At 40.0% G+C, this 19,676-nt stretch overlaps 1 protein-coding gene across 6 annotated transcripts in view; it reads right to left on the reverse strand.

Annotated features, from left to right (window-relative positions):
• Window positions 1–19,676, reverse strand: part of AKT3 (AKT serine/threonine kinase 3) — a 304,406-nt gene that overhangs the window by 88,150 nt on the left and 196,580 nt on the right. For 4 of the 6 annotated variants that reach the window (XM_026509579.4, XM_048225160.2, XM_048225159.2 and 1 more), the window contains 2 exons: window positions 8,232–8,297; window positions 6,854–6,922 (listed from right to left, as the gene is read on the reverse strand). In XM_026509579.4, coding sequence (XP_026365364.1) covers window positions 6,854–6,922; window positions 8,232–8,297 — 135 coding nt within the window. The remainder of the gene's footprint in view (window positions 1–6,853; window positions 6,923–8,231; window positions 8,298–19,676) is intronic. The other 2 variants (XM_026509582.4, XM_057315024.1) reach the window with 1 other exon arrangement.

Raw genomic sequence — 19,676 nt, forward strand, 5'->3', positions numbered from 1 at the left:
GTGTGAGAAGTTTAATTACCCTGAAAATGTGGTGTTGTGCCATAACCACACAGACGAGAAGAATCGTGGAAATAGGCAAAGCCTGGTCAGCTCCAACAGTTCCATTCCAGTCTTCTCATCTGAGAGTCTAGATATGAAAGTAAGCCTCTTAGATGTTGAGGCTAGCTAAGGCGTTGAATTATTACCTTAGATGCAGTGATATATTAGTTTAATGATTTATTTTAGAAAATTAGCCTTGAAGTATTATAAAAAGTATACTGAAATACAGTATATACTAAAGTATAGACTAAAAATATTCCCAAACTTATTTTGTGTTCAACTTTATGTGCTAAAGTTAATATTATAATGCATCTTTCTTGGCTTGGGAATTTCTGAAAAAGCTTTGGATGAAAGCAGAATTCTGGTATAACCTAGATAATATATTAATAACTAAAATAGTTAGCAAAGAAATTAACTTGTCGGACTCCTGACAATAAAGATATTTATATACATATAAACTTAGTAAAATTTTCAAAATCATCACTATGAATATAAAATGATACTTTTAATTTAAAAATCACCCAAATCACACCTCCATAAATTAGTAAGTAGAACTAGAGTGCCGACTGCCGGGACTTCTGCCTCATGTGAATTTAAAATGAGAGGATTCTGGTTCACTGAAGACAAAAATGCCAGCCAATAATGAAAATCTGAAATAAGTATGAGAGGATCTCAAGACTGCCATGAAACTCAAAGTCATATGCAAAAAATAAAGTGAATTTTATCAAAGCAATTAATATAGTGTACAATGATCTAATAAGTACAGACAAGAATAGTGAATAAGTGAAAGTCTTAGTTTCATCTGTATCCACATAAACAGAGGAATGTGAAGAATTTATCAGATGAGTAAACATTTCTACAGAGCGATTTTCCTTTATCGCCTAATGGATATTTTAACTTCCAATTTCAGCCTGAAGAGAGGTTTACAGAAGTCCAGAAAGAAATACGGCTGAGTAAGTGTTGGGGGAAGAATCCTAAGTAGAGACATTCTAGTTTTATTTTTTTTATTATATTTTAAGAATTTTATTTTTAAGTAATCTCTACCCCCAATGTGGGGCTTGAACTCACAACCCCAAGATCAAGAGTAGCACGCTCCACCAACTAAGCCATCCAGGCGATCCTTAAGTAGAGGCATTCTAAATCAACCACCACCATCTTGGTCAGTTTTCACTTTACTTTTTCTTTTTTTTTCTCAGAATATTTTTTTCCTTCTTATATAAATTTAGTAATATCTAAAAGCCACAAAAAGAGAGTTGATTTGGATATGTTAGCAGCAGTGTCACTGGTTTTGTTACTACAGTGCTTTCATAATTTGTTCTCCACATGCTGACTGACTATTTATCCAAGGTGGCCCTGAATTCACTCTTACAACCCTGAGCTTCAAATCCACCCTTGTACATTCCATTCCATCGCCAAGGTTCATGCCTCGCATCAACCCAAGAAAAAGGAAGAATCCATGCACCTGCTTAGGAACTAGTCTTCGTCAAATCCAACACACGTTTTTCAATTGTTATCTTGCAGGATTCACTCTACTTTGTTCTACTTAATATACCATACTTAGCTTTGCAGGCTTCTCTCGCCTGGCTCCTTCTGCTCAGGATGCTCCTGAGGCTTCTCTCATCACCAACACATCTAATGTTGGTATCTCCGGGCACCATTCTTGGCCACTAATGTTCTAACTCTACATACTTTTCTTACCCTGGACATTTCTTCCCCTCTTTGGTTCTAGCACTGCTGAGGAACTATTTGTATGTCCGACCTAACTCTACCTCCCTGTTAGCCCCACTAGGTACTTCAAATATAAGATGATCACGCTAGAATTCATTCCTCATCCTGTGTTTCCTGACTTTTTGAACAGCCCAGTATCTATGCAAGTCCCCCCAAGCAGTAAATAGGAAACTGTGTGATGTTTTTCTCTTTCCATTCAGTCATTAAATCCTGGAAATACTAGGGGTGTGGGTGGCTCAGTTGGTTAAGCACCTGACTCTTGGTTTCAGCTCAGGTCATGATCTCATGGATCGTGGGATCAAGCCCCATGTCAGGCTCCGCATTCAGCATGGAGTCTGCTTGGGATTCTCTCTCTGTCCCCTCCTGTGAACCTCCCTCTGTGCCTGCTCTCTGTCTTTTCTCTCTAAAATAAGTAATAGATCTTTAAAAATCAATCCATCTATCCATTCATCCATCTATCTATCTATCCATCTATCCTGGAAATTCCAGTACCTAAACATGATTATAATTTTATTCCTTCTAATATTGCCTCAATTAATGACCCTATTTGTTTATAACTGGATAAGTAAAAACCTAAATGCAGTATCCTCTCAAGTAGTTTTCCTGTTTCCAGTTCTGTCTTCTTCTTTTCCTTCCTTCCTTCCTTCCTTCCTTCCTTCCTTCCTTCCTTCCTTCCTTCCTTCCTCCCTTCCCTTCCCTTCCCTTCCCTTCCCTTCCTGTCTCTACGCTGTCTCTTGCTGACCCCATTTCTTGAATTCACATATGTCAACTGCAATTACGAGGTGGTCCCCATTGTAGTGACTGTAAGCAGTCACTGTTGATTTCTTACACCAATATCCTCTCACAATCCACTTCCATTAAAATATATTTAGTGCTTTAAGCAATGCTGGCAAACACAGGGATAATAACAAGCATGGCCACAAGCATGCCAAATTCCTGTGCAACCTATCAGGCTGAAAGAAGTTCATATATTTACAAAAATGTGAAGGTCAGAAAAAGAATGTCTCGACTGCTGTATTTATATGTCATGATAAAACATTACAGAACACAAGCTAAAAGGATGCTATTGCTAATTAAATATCAAGACAACAAGTATGAATTAAGTAAAAATTGGGCTCGTGATAATTACTGCAATAGGACCACTGAAGAAGCCCATCTGAGGGCACAGGTTGGATATAAAGAGATTTGAGGATGTGGCCCTTTGGGTGAGCATCGTTTACCAGAGCTTCCTTTCTGTCTTAAAATCTTTTAAGAAGATTTTATTTATTTGAGAGAGGGAGAGAGAGAATGAGTGGGGGAGGAGCGGAGGGAGAAGGACAAGGAGACTCTGCACTGAACGCAGAGCCCAACACCGGGCTCGATCCCACAACCCTGTGATCATGACCTGAGCCAAAATCAAGAGCTGGAGGCTTAACTGGCTCAGCCATGCAGGTGTCCCCAGAGCTTCCTTTTCAACAGGCGGTCTCTTAGATGCCACCCAGAGGTGCCCCATCGGGTAACTCCCCCTGGGCATCAGTGAGTGCCGGTATGGACTGCCTGGATAAGTTTATAGCCTCCCTTACTTTACCTCTATCTCAAACTTACTTCCAAACATAAGTACCATGCTTAGTATTTTTTCTACAGCAACAGAGTTTTCTACATTTCTAGGAAGCACCCCTGGGCAGAATAAATACCGTGGTGAACCTAAAGCAAAACCAAAATTAAGTAAGTCACCATACAGATATACCGAACATAGATTTCCTTTGCAGAAATGATAAATTAAAGAACAGAAATAATCACATCAAGTTCCAAGAACTAAATAACTATTCGTATTTATAAAGTACATTCAAAAGTACATCTAAAATGTATTTTAAAATATCTCATAATTTTAAAGAGAGAAAAATTGGGAAATTATATATACAAAACTTTCATTTTTACTAAAATTGTGTAAATACAATCAAAATTTCCTTTTACATATATACATGGCAATGCTGTAATTACTATCCGTGCACTTGAAAATTATATACCACGTACAGAATCGGTTCACCTGCTGCAATTCATGAAATAATTTAGTCTTTATCTATAAACACATTCTTGAAACAGAAATTCCGAAAAAAGAGAGAAATAATGTAGGAGTTTCAGTGCTAAAGAAAACCATCTGGCTAGTCTGAAAATCTGCTTTTGTGTGTAAAATTGTTTCAATAATCATCATTTAATTAATCGCAGAAGTACTCTAGGATGAGAATGAGAGTGTGGGTGCAGCGGCCCCCAGGAGGGTCTGAAGCATCCCTCATCACACAACACGGAACCCTCTCCCTCCCGTGAAGTCCGGTGGTCCTTCACCTGCAGCTGTGATACAAGCAATAATTACCACTCCACCCTTAGTGTGGGTATTGTATCTCATCTTCCCCACCTGACTGTAAACTCTTTGAGGGTAAGATCTATGTTGATTCAGATTTTACGCCCCACAATACCTACCCGGGTGCCTTGCACAAAGCCTCAAAAAATACATATTTATAAAGACACTCAAAGGTACTCCCTCCTGAAAAAAACATTTTCAAGTTTTCTCCCAAAATAAACTATGTAGTACATTACTTTCTATTTTTCTTCCTACTTCTCAGCAGTTTCCAGTTCAAAAATCCCTGTTGATCCGTGCTCTCAGAGAGAGTTTATTCATCCATTCACTTGGCTTATTCATTCAAACCACCCGATAAATATTTGTCACGTTTCCACTTTGCCAGGTAGTGTGTAAGGTGCTGGGGTTACACCAGCGACAAAGCCCCTAGGGAGCTAGAGTCTAGTAGGAAGGGCATACAAGTCAACGGGCAATTATAAAACAACGTGATAATTGTTATAATAGATGCAAAGACATGATACTCTGTAAGAGTATTTCTCCAATTTAAGAGTGTTTCTCCAAGTTTTTGTTTGTAGTTTATCATTTTCCTGAAATTATGGTCTTCCCTGGTCATCTATCCATCCGTCCGTCCACTTAACTTTCTTCCTTCATTTTTAAAGACATAATACACACCTCTATGGTACAAAATATAAAAACTGCTCAAGAATACATAATCGAGAAACAAGTCATCCTCCTACCTTGTCCCCAGCCACTTGGTTTATCTTCCCAAAGGTAGGCACCAATGCCCAGTGCATAACCACAGAGACTCTGGTCACCGCACACACAGAGACACTTACCACATGCACGTGGTCCTACTTTCTTCTAACCATGACAATGGGGGCATGTTTTAGACTCTCCACCTTGTTTCTTTCACTTCATAATGTATCTTAGAAATTGTTCTCTCTCAGCCCACGTGGGCTGCCTTCATTCTTTTTAATGGATATGAAGTATTCCAGTGCATGGCTACAACACGATTTACTTAAGCAGTCTCCTTGGCAAACGCTCATCGGAGGTTCTACAAACGCTGCACTGAGTATACTTATCCATGGGTCATTCTGTGGTACATCTCTGAATATGTCTGTGGGATATATCCCCATAAGTGAAATGGCCGGCTCCGAGAATATGAGCGCTTCTTACTTTGATAGATACTACTAACATTGAGGATTCACCAGTTTAATTTTCCACAAAACAAAATACCCACCTTCACAACGTAAATTATAACCTTTATAGAAATGGCTCCCAAATCTGTACCCGCAGTTCTGACCCCTTATTTATTTTCCGTGCTATCTCTGTGATATTTGCACGGTCTTTCCACATACACATTTCCTTGGATCCTTAGGAAAACCCTTTTTGAAACCAAATTTATAGTCTTCCCCTTGACACATTCTTCTTAAGTTCACTCTACTAGGTCTCCCTGATTCCAACCCAAAGCCACTTTGGATCGTTCTCTCTTTCCCACACCCAATGCACTGGTCATTAAAGTGGACCAACCCTGCACAATTCCACAAAGTTCACTGTCTTTGTATTTTCTCAGACAACCTCTGACTGCAATGCCTGGGCTATTCTCAGCCAACCACTCAGGTTCTCTCTGTCTTGTGCTCACCCTGGTGATTCTGGTCACATGAAGTATCTTCTCAGGTCAGTCCCCACTGAAATCTCAGTAAGCGCTGAAGGTCTACCCTTCATGCCAAATCACCCAGAAAGCATTTTCCTTTCTTTTTTCTTTTCATAAAGCATTTTCTAATATGAATTTATGAGCACTTAAGGTCCTTCACTACACATTCTAATCTATAATACACTTATGAGGTGAATTATAAACGTCTTCATAGAAAGGATGATGTCTTAGCACATTCTGTTTAACCCACACTGCCTTGGCATTTAAAAGGTGATTACCAAATGAATGGATGAATGTTTGCAATGAGGTAATTCCTACAAGTCAGATAATTCTATAGGAGAAAATATTCTATAGAGGATATTTAATACATTTATTTTGGAAAATAAAACTATTTTAAGGTCTGTGAGATACACTCCCCTATTTAATAATTGAATTTCAGAAAACCCACAATGTAAACTATTTCCAATTAACTATTACAGTAAATTAAAAATTTCTCTCACATTGATTCTGATCCAAAACAGGGAGGACAAGGGACAGGGAACAAAGGAATAGGTGAGATGTTACCACTACACTGATTTCATTCCTCTTCAAAACTACAAGATCTTTTTCAAATCTCTCAAAATGGTCAAGGTTACTCTAACTACTGTGTAAAAGAAGAGGGAACTCAGCCACGATGTGCCTACAGACTATCACTCAAGTGAGTTTAAAATGGGCTAAATAATCTTTTACCAGTTTCACAAACACTTGAAAAGAACTTTGCAAAGCATCATAAATCCTGTATTCCCAGCTTCCAAAATTAAATCACATGATTTCCAAAAGCATATTTGTGCTAAAATATTTTACATTTAAAAAACAGAGGGAGAAAAAGAATATGATTATGCTTTCTAATATGTAAAGGCAGTCATCAAAAATAAGCGACCATTACGTTTCATTAGAAATGATTCAGCTCCCATCTACCCCGTCCTAGAAGGAGCTACACGAACCCTGGCCAGGAAGTAGAGAACTGTTACGTTACAATTTATATTTTCAGTAAGTAAGAAAAATGATGACAATACTACCATGCATATTCAAGTGCTGGATTTTACTTCTTGACTCACCTCTCCCCCATTTACATATTCCATCACAAAACACAAACGGTCTTTTGTCTGGAAGGAATATTTCAAGGACTTGAAATGAAAAAGAAAAAATGTTACATTATAATCCAATATTCTTATAACGATACCAAAATAGAGTACTTAAAAACAGTAAGCTTGAGGGATGAAATGAATTGTTCTTACTCCTTCAGAGTGTGGAAGAGTTTTGAAGAACATAAAACAAACTGTGTTTAGGTCAGCATTGGCTACTGTTAGGCAAAAAGTCAAAATTAAAACTTTAAGTAAAAACACACTTAGTAACTGTGAGAGAGCACCTCTCAGTCTATCATGCTGTCTGTTTGAAACCTTGTTAGTCCCCGAAGTTCCCATCCTCACGGCCTTCAAGTGAGGAAGTCTCAGGAACACGGTTAGAGCAGTTACACTCAGGCTGCTAACAGAGTTCCCACCCGGCTTTCTGCATACTGGCTGGGTGCATAACACGACGGAATTCAACAGAGTTGGTTCATATAATTGTGTAAGTTATAATGATATCAGAACTGTAGAGCTGCCTTATTATACTGGACAATATGCCCACAGCAACGTCACAAGTCAGTCTAGTATCTGATTACACCTCTGAAAACATTCCTAATTTACATAATGCGAAATCTTTAAAAGGTTCCCCCTTTGGAAAGTCTACCGGTTATTTTTTTTTCTCTTTCTTTTCTACCTGTTATTTTTAATCTTAATACACTTCAGTAGAACCAGGAACAAATTATGTCGCTATTATAAGCAATCTAAGTACAAGACTAAAAAAATCAGTTTCTTTCAAAACAAGTAATATGCATGTAAGTCAAGAAAACGTCATGACTTATACTACCTTTAATTTAATGTATTCAGTATTCCTGGGTTTCTTAAAGTACTCTATATCTTCGGGAAGTCTCAATTTCTCTAAGAAATATTCAGTAAAGATTTTGTGCCTTTCCTATCTGAAGACAACGCTGCTTGATCATTTAAATATTTATCAGAAGCCAATAAACACGGGAAACATAAAATCGTTATGTTTAAAACTAAGAATTTCTTTTAAGTCTACCATTTTCTCAGTGGTCTCTGTAAATTTGCTCTACGGTTTTTTGTTTTTGTTTTCTTCTTGTTTTTGAAGGCAGTGAAATTCATGAGGAAAAGTCTCAGAAAAGAAATGGATGTATAAGAGGGATGACAAAGGCATAATATTGTAAACTGAGGCCATACATTGCAATCATGTCAAAGAAATAAGACTTACAGTGTTTCCACAAAGAAAATGGCATCCCTAAATAAATGTTATTTTTCATGGCTTAGTTTTTGCAATAAAACACCCTTAAATTTAAAATGTTATGACTATCACATCTGTCCTTTAGTCACTTACTGTTAAAAAGGGATGTCTAGTGTTCTTTAATACTCTGCTTTCCGTTAGCGTATGCGCCACTTCATCCTACAAAAGAAAAAGGCAAACCTTTAAGATATGTACTAAGCACTAGTAATATCAAATTTTCACTATTTCTCTAAGACTGGAAAAGGTTAAACCTAGAGACAGAAAAAGATCTGAATAGGCAATGACATGTTTCCTTTATTGCTATGCTTTTCTTCCACAGCCCCTCCAAAAAAAGATCAAATTAATTATTTCAATCAGATGGCTGTAAGGTATAACAAACTCATATACACTCAGTCTTACTTAATCAGATTATATTGATAATGATCAAAAATCACCAAAAAGTTATCAGGGACGCAGATGATTAAATAGTTACCCTTGCCCCTTGAAGGCAATGCCTTAGCAGCTAATATTTAGGCATGGAGTAGTTAATATCCCCATGTTTGCAATATATTTTATTCAGGAGGATATAAAGGTATATTTCAGTAAAGATCATCAAAATTGTAAGTCTCCTACTTAAGAGAAAAAGCAGTTCCTGAAAATAGGAACACAAAATATACAGATAAGGTTTAATTGTCAACTATACATTTTAGAAATAGAAACAGAATATAAAAATTGTATCTTTTTGCTTGTGGCTTTTTAACGTGCTTCATAAAAAAAAAAAAAGAAAAGTCACAACCTACTTTAGGTGACAATTTAAAAAATCTGGGTGTATTTCAAACCAAAAATAAGTGTATTTCCCCAATCTTGTACATAAATCTCATCTTGACATAAAAAATGAACTAGGAGACATTTTCTTCAACATATGGAGACTGGAAAAATGTTTCATATTTCAAAAATAACACCATCTTCAAGAAGAAAGGAAAGGAAGACACTGCTGAAACTAACACAGCACCTCGGGTCTTTGCCTCTCTAGCAAGAGCCCAAACAAAGCTCTTGCTGGATTAATGTTTCCACACTGTCAGCAAATCACAATCAGATTGTGAGTAAGACGTGGAGAGCAAAACACTGGGTCACTGCATTATATTCATCATCTGACCTTAGTCAGACCTAGAAGATAAATGAGAAATAGACTGATCAAAGATGCTAAGCCCCAGAAGCCATTCCAAGAGGGCAGGACCAGCCACGTCTGAACAAGGCAAGTGTAATTAACAACACGGTGTTTAAAACCGGTAGTGAAACAAAGTGTGGGTATGAAACCACTCCCGAATTATCTGTTTAATAAGAATGAGGCTTAAGTGCTCAAACAATTTGAAAGCCTCTGTCACATCATACTACAGTTTTTAAACGAATTGGAATAATAGCACACATCTTAATGCAAACTAAATCATAAGCAGAAATGATAGCATAACTGTTTTCTACCTAGCATAATGATTAGCACACAGTAGAGACTTAACAAATGTTTGTTGAACTGAACTGTTTATCACAGGGATAAATTCCAGATGTTAGGGGTGTGAGACTTCATTAACTCACTCACTCATCCCTTCCACAACTATGTACCGAATCTATTCTGGGCTTGTTCTACGCACAGCAAACACGACCCAAACAACAAACACAGGATCCCTGCCCTCAGGGCACTTTCTGTCTCCCTCACAGATGGTGATCAATGTTACTGGGGGAAAAGCAGAGACCAGGCTACCGTAGTTTAAGAGCATCACGTGCCATACAGTGAACTACACCAGGAAGCATGAGGCAGGTGGCTCCACCGTGACAAACGCAACCAAATCCAGTCCTTAGAAACCAAAACCCTTGATATGCCCTCAACTAAATGCTGATGACAATGTAGAGATAAAGGGGTTTTAAAAAAAAGACATGATCCTGCTGCTCATGGAGTCACAGGCTAGTGGAAAAGACATAACAGATGGGTAAATATCCAACTTAATAAATAATTACTAATTCTGATGAGTGACATGAAGAAAAAATGGGGGTATCTACTATCCTAAATGGGTAATGAAGAAAAACTAACATTACTGGAAGAGTATAAGGTGGGTAATGTGATGATGGAGGAGGCAGGGGGTGACACAGTCTGATTTCTATTTTTAAAAGTTTACTCAGGCTCCTCTGAGTAGGAGGACAGCAAAAATTGCAAGGATCAAGCAGGAGACAACAAGGAGTCTGAGAGAGAAAAGAGGACGGCTCTTTCTACTGTGGTAGCAGCAGGAGCAGGAAAAAAGGGGGCCACTGTGAAATCTTTTTGAGATATAATATTAACAGTCATAATCCAAAAGTTACCTGCCTCCAACATGAGGGGGTCTCAAAAGAAACCTCTCTTTACGGGCAGTCAGAAGGAGATTCACAGAAGAGATGCCACTTTGCAGGTTATGCTTGGGGACGCTAAGTGGCTGGAGGCAGCCAGCCAAGAAAAGATTAGAGAGAGGTTAAGTGTGAAACCCATCTGAAACCAGAAATGATATTCTAGCGCTTCAGAAAATATTTCCAGAGGGTAGTTCATGCTGCTTTTATTTTTCTTTTTTTATGTTTAAAGATTTATTTATTTGAGTCAGAGAGAGAGTGAGTTGGGGGGGGTTGCAAGGGAGAGGGAGACAAGCAGACTCCCTGCTGAGTATGGAGCCCAACTCGGGGCTTGATCCCACAACCCTGAGATCACGATCTGAGCTGAAAGCAAGAGTCTCCCGCTCAATGGACGGAGCCACCCAGGCGCTCCCATTCTACTTTTTAAAACAAGCCCACCACATAAAATAGTTATTTTCCCAAATCACTTCGTACGTTTCAGGAGTGAAGATTAATTTTTTCCTAAGTTCTGCAATCTGCCTACCCACAGGGATGGAGCCAAGGCAAGATGTATGGAAACAAATGTGAAAACGGTATTTCTTTATATCCTAAGAATGCGAACGGAATTCATGTGTACATATCTTTCAAATATTAAAATGTATTTTCTACCATATTTTACATATGATCAGATTAGAATTCTTCCCCCTTAATGCAGATTTAATGGGACTGCACTTCACATACTAATTAGTCTCTGCTATGAAGATAAGGTACGCACAAGCGACAAAGTAAACACAGATGCCAATAATTTTTAATTACAGTTAAAAGCAACATGTCAAAACAAAAAGTTAAAAATAACAGTGATAAAACTTAGTGGCTGAAACAATGTGATGCCTTTTAAAGAATCCACTCGTTGATCAGGACTCTAAATTAAGGGGGCTAAAAATGCTTCGGTGTGCAATAGAAGGGTAATGTTTTCAGGAAAAAGCTTCTGAAATTCAGTTTCATGTATATTCATCCAAGGCAAAATACTAACTAATGAATTTTTAAATCTAGTTTCTCTCATAGGAATGGGATTTTATTTCTTGAGGACACAAGGCAGAGAAGAGTCCTCCTCACATTTATTTTCCCACCATCTCCAATTTCTCACCCCCTTCTACTACACACGGTCTACTGCTGCCTTCATCTGCCCTGCCCCCCTCCCATCAATTGGTCCTTGGGTACTTCATGAGGGGTGAGGAGTAGGAAGGACATGGCAGAGAAGTGGAGGAAGAGATCTCCACCCCGCTGTCAGGGACAACGAAGGCTTCATGCCATTTGACCCCTATGGCAACTCAGCAAGGTAGGCTTTTTATTATTCCCATTTTGCACAAAGAAACTGAGGCTCCCTCCCAGGAATTAACCTGCTCGAGTCACAGGTGAAACAGTCAGTACTGATCCCACATTAGGGTCACTTCAGCTCTACGCCACTGCCTCCCATTCCAACGCTCAGTATCTCCCTACCTGGGCACTTTCCACACTGTTCACAGTATTTTCTCCATGTTGTACACAAGACCTTATTGACCGGCCCTATCAGAAGCCAGGTGAAATCAAGATACAACACGTTCGAAGCACTTCCTTGAGAGCAATAACAAAAACCCAGAGGAGGAGAGGGAGTGGGCGGGAAACAACGAGAACAGGGCACAGAGGTCTGTGGCCCGGCTCACTCACTCTTAATTAAACCACAAGCACATCCAGGGATGGTTATGTTCTTCTGTCTTGATGCCGTAGGATAGCAATATACACATTTTTTTCCCATATAGGAAAGATATCACACTTTTCATGCTCTAAATTTGGGCTCCTAACTTCCCCTCTTCTGAAAACATGGGCACTGCCCAGATCAGCCCTGTCCTGCTCTCCCACTCTCCGGGGGCCAGACTGTTTTCGCACTGTGCCTTGACTGCGATTTCTCTTGTCTTTCTTTACCATGTTTTCACCTTAGTGCAGGAAATGAGAGCACAGTTGCTCTCTGTTGTCTATGAACACCGCGTCACCTTTCCCAAGGGCCGTCACTGGTACTCCATTCCTGAGCCTCCTGTTCCAAATGTTGCTTAGATGGAGGGTGACATGGGCTCCTTTGACTTTGATCATGATGCAATCACTTTGGAACCTAGCCTTTTTTTTTTTAATAATAATTTTTTATCATGTTATGTTAGTCACCCTACAGTACATCCCTGGTTTCTGATGTAAAGTTCCATGATTCATTAGTTGCGTGTAACACCCAGTGCACCATGCAATACGTGCCCTCCTTATTACCCATCAGCAGTCTATCCCATCCCCCCGAACCCTTCCCCTCTGAAGCCCTCAGTTTGTTTCCCAGAGTCCATAGTCTCTCGTGGTTCATCCCCTTCTGGTTACCCCCCTTCATTCTTCCCTTCCTTCTCCTACCGATCTTCCTGCTATTTCTTATGTCCCATAAATGAGTGAAACCATATGATAATTGTCTTTCTCTGCTTGACTTATTGAACCTCGTCTTTTTTAAATTGTAGAATATGTTGTTTGTTTATCCTGCCCTTCACTGCACTGCCTTCTTTCCTTCTGTCCCTTCCAATTCCAATTGATTGGAATCAATCGGTCTCTGTTTTCTCACCTTTCTATCCCACATCTGAAGGGGAAAGAGATCACATAAACATACTGACTGGAACCATTACAATCCCCTCTCCAATTTCAGCTGAATCTTCTGAAGATTCTTTCAGCCCTGCCTACTGAGGTCATTCTTACAGTCCTCATTCGGCTGTCCTACAACTTTCCGAGGCCTCCTACCGTGCCTGGTACGTGTGCTACCTTACAGCTGCCAAGCTACTGAGCTGGCACCAGGGCCCAGGGCCGTCACTTTCAAGTCCAGGAGCTTTTCATTAAGTTTCTCTCTTTATGTCAACTTTGCTCCCTCACCCTTTCAAAATGTGAACTACTTACTTCACAGAATAGAAGTCATTAATAACATTTGACATGTCTGATGCCGCTTTCCTCCTAAAGACTTCTCTTGGTTTCCAGAACATCAGAATTTCTTACTTCCCTCCTCCTCATCAGTAGTTTCATTTTCTCAATTTTCTGCTGGTTCCTTATCTCTGAACCCTTATTCTAGGAGTGTCCCCAGGACTCAGTATTCAGACCTCTTGTCTTCACTATAGCTCCAAATAGTCTCCATGGTGATGGACTTCCAAACAGGTCCCTCAGCCCCAGAAACGCCTCCTTGACATGTCAAGTCCCAGTAGAGGACTTAAACTTGGGTGTGCAACAGAAACATCCTATCTGGCATATCCAAAACCTATTTCTAGGGGCGCCTGGGTAGCTTAGTCGGTTAAGTATCTGCCTTCAGCTCAGATTATGATCCTGGGGTCCTGGTATCGAGCCCCACGTCAGGCTCCCTGCGCAGCGGGGAGACTGCTTCTCCTTCTGCCCCTCTCCTGTTTGTGTTCTCAATCTCTCTCTCTCTCCCTCTCGAAATAAATAAATAAAATCTTCAAAAAGAAACCCCAAAACCTAGTTTCTAATCTGCCATGAAAAAGCTTGTTTCTCCCACCAAAAAAAAAAAAAAAAAAAAAAGAAAGAAAGCAAAGCAAATAAACAAAAAGTTCCCACTGCAGAGAATGGCAACACCATGCTTGCCACTGCTCAGGCCAAAAACCAGGCAGTGATCCTCAACCCCTTTCTTTCTCTCACACCCTACATTCAATCAGCCAGGAATCCTGCTGGCTCGGCATCAACGTACAACCAGGATCTGACTGTGTCTTTCCACCTCCGTCGCTACAACCCTGACGCAAGCCATGATCGTCAATTATCTGGATTATTGCCATTAACTCCTAACAAGGTCCCTGCTTCCTACCCACAGCCTATTCCCAATACTGCAGCCAAAGAGATGCTTTTAAAGTGAAAACCAAATGATGTTATTACACTGCTTAAAAATTTCCAATGGCTCCCCACTTCATCTAGAGTAAAAATTAATATTCTTATGACATCTACAAGTATCTACACGATCCTATGCTCTTCGTCCCCCACGCAAGCCATGCTAGTCTCCCAGCTAGTCTAAGAGTGTGCTACATTTGCTGCTTGCTCGGGGCCTTTTCAACTGTGATGTCCTCCATCTGCAACATTCTCCCCCCAGAATACCTCAAGGGCTTGCTTCCTCATCCCCTTCAAACGTTCACTGAAATTTCACCCTCATGGTGAGGCCTTCCATGATCACTCACTCTATTTAGAACCGCAAAACCCACAAACACCACTCCTGCCTCTCTTCCTTATCTGCCTACCCTACTTTATTTTTCTCCATTAGTATGTCTGAACATTCTTACATATTTTCATACATACGTACATTCTTACACACAATCTTACATACAATGTGATTTACTCATTTATTATGTATATTGTTTATTGTCTGGGTCCTGACTAGAGTGTAATTTCCGATGGGGGTGGGGTTTGGTCAGGTTTATTCATTCACATAGTCCCAGTGCCTAGAGCATGCATCTCCAATAATAGGTGTTCAATCTGTATTTACTGAAAGAACACGTGAATGAATCAGTAAAGAGTGATTCCTTAGCACATGCTGAAGAATGACAAGCTGCGTAAACTGCAAGAAGCAAACCAGAACACACACGAATGAACTCAGACCTCCAAGAGCACAATGAGCAGATGAAGGTACAGCACATCCAAGCAAATCCACTCACTATCTGTCTCCCACAGCACACCAGTCACTGGCACAATGTTTGATACAGACGTTCCAGAGAATCTGGAGGAATGCACCAGGGAAGCTGGCAGATGATGTTAAGAAGTGCTGGTCAAGGTCCACCCGCAGTAACTGAAGATCCAAGGAGACAGAGATGTCAGACGGGCCGCTCACACTCTGTGCATTCACAAGAACAGCCAATCTTCAGGACTGGCCCTTGGCCGGCTCCCGGGAAATAAACTCGGATCCCTTGGAATATTCTGGATAAAAAGGAGTTTTTGTATGCCAGAGATCTGGGGCCACATGGTACCAGTTTGACTGGATAGTTTATACAAATGGCAGTAAGAATGGTGAGTGCTAGGCACCTGAGTTTACTCAGGATGGCTAGAATCGAAGCAGCTAAGGGAAGTCAAGCTGTGATGCTGTGCTACGTGACTGACCTCCACAAAAGTCCCGGACGTCAAGGCTTCAGTGAGCCTCCTTGGTTGGCGGCATTCTGAGTTAAAGATAAACAAACAAACATGGACAGCTGATGCGAAAGTGTAGGAAGCATCTTGCAACATCCCCATCCCAGGGTCCAGAGCAGCCAGGCACCAAGAGGGACCCGCTTGGTAGGATTTTACCCCACGAGGAAAATGAGAGCAAAAGAAGCCCAGCAAGCCTCATCGCCACCATGTATGTTTGCAGCCTTGGCTACCAAAGCTGCACTCAGTCTTCACGAACCTTGAACTCAGCCAACAGAGCAGCCTGAAGTCCCCACCACATCCCCTCCCTGCGACTGGAATGTCATTGCAGCAAGACCTACCCCTGGGGGCCCCAGGTGCTGCTGTGCCCACTCTCTAGGATAAGGATGCCACAAAACTTTGCCACTCACAGGGTGGAGCTGCAGTTACTCTACGTGCCCCCTCCCCCCAGCCCGAGTCTTAAGTCAGGGCTCTAACCTGCCAGACAAGGATCACGCTGCTGCCGCTACCGTTCCGCACCCTCCCATGTACCGAGCTGGGGCTCTAACTTGCTCTAACCAGAGCTGTGCTGTTGCTGTGCACACCCCCATGCACCCAGCACCCAGCTGTAGCTTTGATTTGCCATAAATGGGGCTATGCTGATAACACTCTGGGTCCCAAGCTGTAGGTCTGCCCAGTCATAACTGGGGCTGAACCGCCCCTGATCCTAAGTTGGGGCTCTGACCTGCAATCACCAGGGCCACACCGCTGTTGCTCTACACCCTGCCCTTGGGGTCCCAAGCTGGGGTTTTGACCAAACATAAGTGGAGTGGCGCTATGACTGCTCTGCACACTGCCACTGGGTCCAAAGGCAGGACTGCACTGTCATCCTGCCGCTGCTGCATCCCTCTCCACCCCAGGTCCTAAGTCACTGTGGCGATCCCTAGAGACCCAGACAGGTTCCACAGGAAACCTGTACATCCTTGCATCCCAGACACCAGCACCACCCCCCCACAGATACACTTGTGCTTCAGGACCTAGGCACCGTGACAGCTCTCTCTGAAAGAGCACGAGATGCCAGGACACCAGCTCTGCTGACACTTCCCACCAGCACATCACACCTGGCACCCAAAGGGAATTCCCTCTGAGGACCCCCAGTGGCCCCAGCCACGACTGCTACCCATAGGATCTCTACAGGCTTAGCCACAGAAGACCCCCACAAACTCACTGATGTTGGTCTCAGCTGACAGGCTGCATGGGGACCACGCTGCTGGACCCTCCCAGGAACCAGAGACCGGAACACCTAGCTGTAGTGCTTACAGTCACCTTCAGGTGAAAGTCACCACTCCTTCAAATGCTCAGATATCAACACGAAGACATTAGAAACAGAAAAAAGGGATGGAAACATGACATCTTCAAAGGTATACAATAACTTTCCAGTAACTGACACTAAAGAAATGGACTTGGAGTTACCCGACCAAGAATTCGAAATAAAGAAGTTCAGAGAGATTCAAGGAAATAGAGAAATAATTCAATGAACTCAGAAAGACAATACATGAACAAAACTGGAAATTCAACAAAGATATAGAAACCATATAAAAGAACGAAACAGAAATTCTAGAGCTGAACAATACAAGGAACAAAATGAAAAAAATGCAATAGAGCGTTTCAAATCAGGCTCAGTCAAGCAGAAGAAAGAATGTACAAACTTGAAGACAGACCTCTTGACATTATCCAGTTAGAGTAGAAAAAAGACGTAGGAATGAAAAAGAGTGAAGAAAGCCTATGTGAATTATGGGCTATTGCCAAGCAAAACAATATTCACAGGTGGGAGTCCCAGCAGGAGCAGAGAGAGAGGAAAGAACAGAAAACTTATTTAAAGAAATAACAGCTGAAAATGTCCCAAATCTGGGGAGAGATATGACCCCTCAGGTACACAAAACTCAAAGATACCCAAGGAGATTCTACCTAAAGAGATCTTTATTGAGATACATTATAATCAAGCTCTCAAAAATCGAAGACAAAGAGAATTTTGAAAGCAGCAAGAAAAAAATATATCCACCAAATACAAGGGAGCCCCAATAAGGTTGTTATGTTAGTGAATTTCTCAGTAGAAACTTTGCAAGCCAGGAGAGAATAGGATGATATATTCAAAGTGATGAAAGAAAAAAAACCTGCCAATCAGGAATATTTTGCCCAGCAAAATGGTCCTTCAAAAATGAAGGAAAGATAAAGACTCCCAGAAAAACAAAAGCTGAGGGAATTTATCACAACTAGACCTGCTTACATGACATGGTAAGTGAAGTTCTTCAAACTGAAATGAAAGGATGCTAATTAGTAACATGAAAACATATAAAAGTATAGAATTCACTGGAAAAGGTAAACATATAGTCAAATTCAAAACACTCTAACGCTAAAAAGAAATAATGTGTAAATCGTTCTGACCTCCAGCATACAGGTTTAAAGACAAATGTGTTAAACATACTACAGCTAGAATAGTTTGCTACAACATAACACACAGGTAAATTTGGACATCAATAACATACAAGGTTGGGGGGAGCAAGTGTAGAACTTTTTCAATCGATGTTGTTATCAGCTTGAAACAGACTTATTACAGTAAGATGTATTATGAACATCACGGTAATCAAAGAGTAAAAGATTATAATATTTTCACAGATAAAAAGAGAAAAGAATCAAAGTATACCACTACAAAAAATCACCAATCAAACATCATCAAACAAAAAAGCAAGAAAAGCAGAAAAAATAAAGGAACTACAAAATAATTAGAAAGTAATAAACAAAATGGTGACGACAAATCTTTACTAATTAATTACTTTAAATGTAAAGGGCTTAAATTCTCTAAATAAAAGACACAGAGTGGCTAAGTAAATAAAAAAGCAAGATCCTACTATATGCTGCCTAAAAGAGACTTGCTTAAGCTTTAAGGAAACTCATAGGCTGAAAGTGAAGGGACGAAAGAAAAAATGTTCCAGGTAAAAGAAGCAGGAGTACCTATACTTATCTCAGACAAAATAGACCTTAAGTCAAAAGCTGTAATGAGAAACAAAGAAGGTCATTATATATAATGATATGAGGGTCTGCTCACCAAGAGGCTATAACAATAGTAAAAATATATAATTATAAACAAATCTGAAGACTGAAACAGACAGCAAAATGATAGTAGGGAAGTCAAATATCCCACTTTCAACAATGGATAGATCACCTTGATAGAAAGTAAGGAAATAATGGACTCGAACAAGACATCAGCCAAATGGAGCTAACAAACAGATACAGAACATTCCATCTGACAGCACGATAATACAGATTTTTCTCAAGCACACATGGAACATTCTTCCAGATAAATCACATATTAGGTCACAACTCTTAACAAACTTAAGAAGATTTATCCATATCAAGTATCTTTTCCAACCAATACATATGAAATGAAAAATGAATTACAGGAGGAAAGCTGGAAAATTCACAAATATACGGAAACTAAACAGAATACTGCAGGATAAGTAATGGGTCAAAGCAGAAATAAAAAAAAAAATTTTAAAAACCTGAGACAAATAAAATGAAACACAACATATTGAAATTTACAGAACACAGAAAAAGCAGTTCTAAGAGAGAAGTTTACAGTCATAAGAAGAAAGTTTCTTACATTAAGAATAAAGATATCAAATAACCTAAATTTACACCTTGAAGAACTAAAAAAAGAAGGCTCTGAGTTAGTAGGAGGAAGGAAATAATTAAGATTAGAGAAAAAGTGAAATAGAGACCAGAAGGACAATGAAAAAAAAAACAACAAAACTAAGAATTGGTTCTTTGAAAAGATAAACAAAATTGACATTTAACGACACTAAGATAAAAAAAAGATGATTCAAATTATTTAAATTATAAATGAAAGAGGAGACATTACAACCGATACCACAAAAATACAAGAATCCTAAGAGACCACAGTAAAGAATTATCACCAAAATTTTAGATAACTCAGAAGAAATAAATCCTAGAAACATACAATTTCTCAAGACTGAATCATGACATTACAGAAAATTTGAACAGAGCAAT

Source organism: Ursus arctos, unplaced genomic scaffold (assembly GCF_023065955.2).
Source record: "Ursus arctos isolate Adak ecotype North America unplaced genomic scaffold, UrsArc2.0 scaffold_2, whole genome shotgun sequence".
NCBI classification, from domain to species: domain Eukaryota; kingdom Metazoa; phylum Chordata; class Mammalia; order Carnivora; family Ursidae; genus Ursus; species Ursus arctos.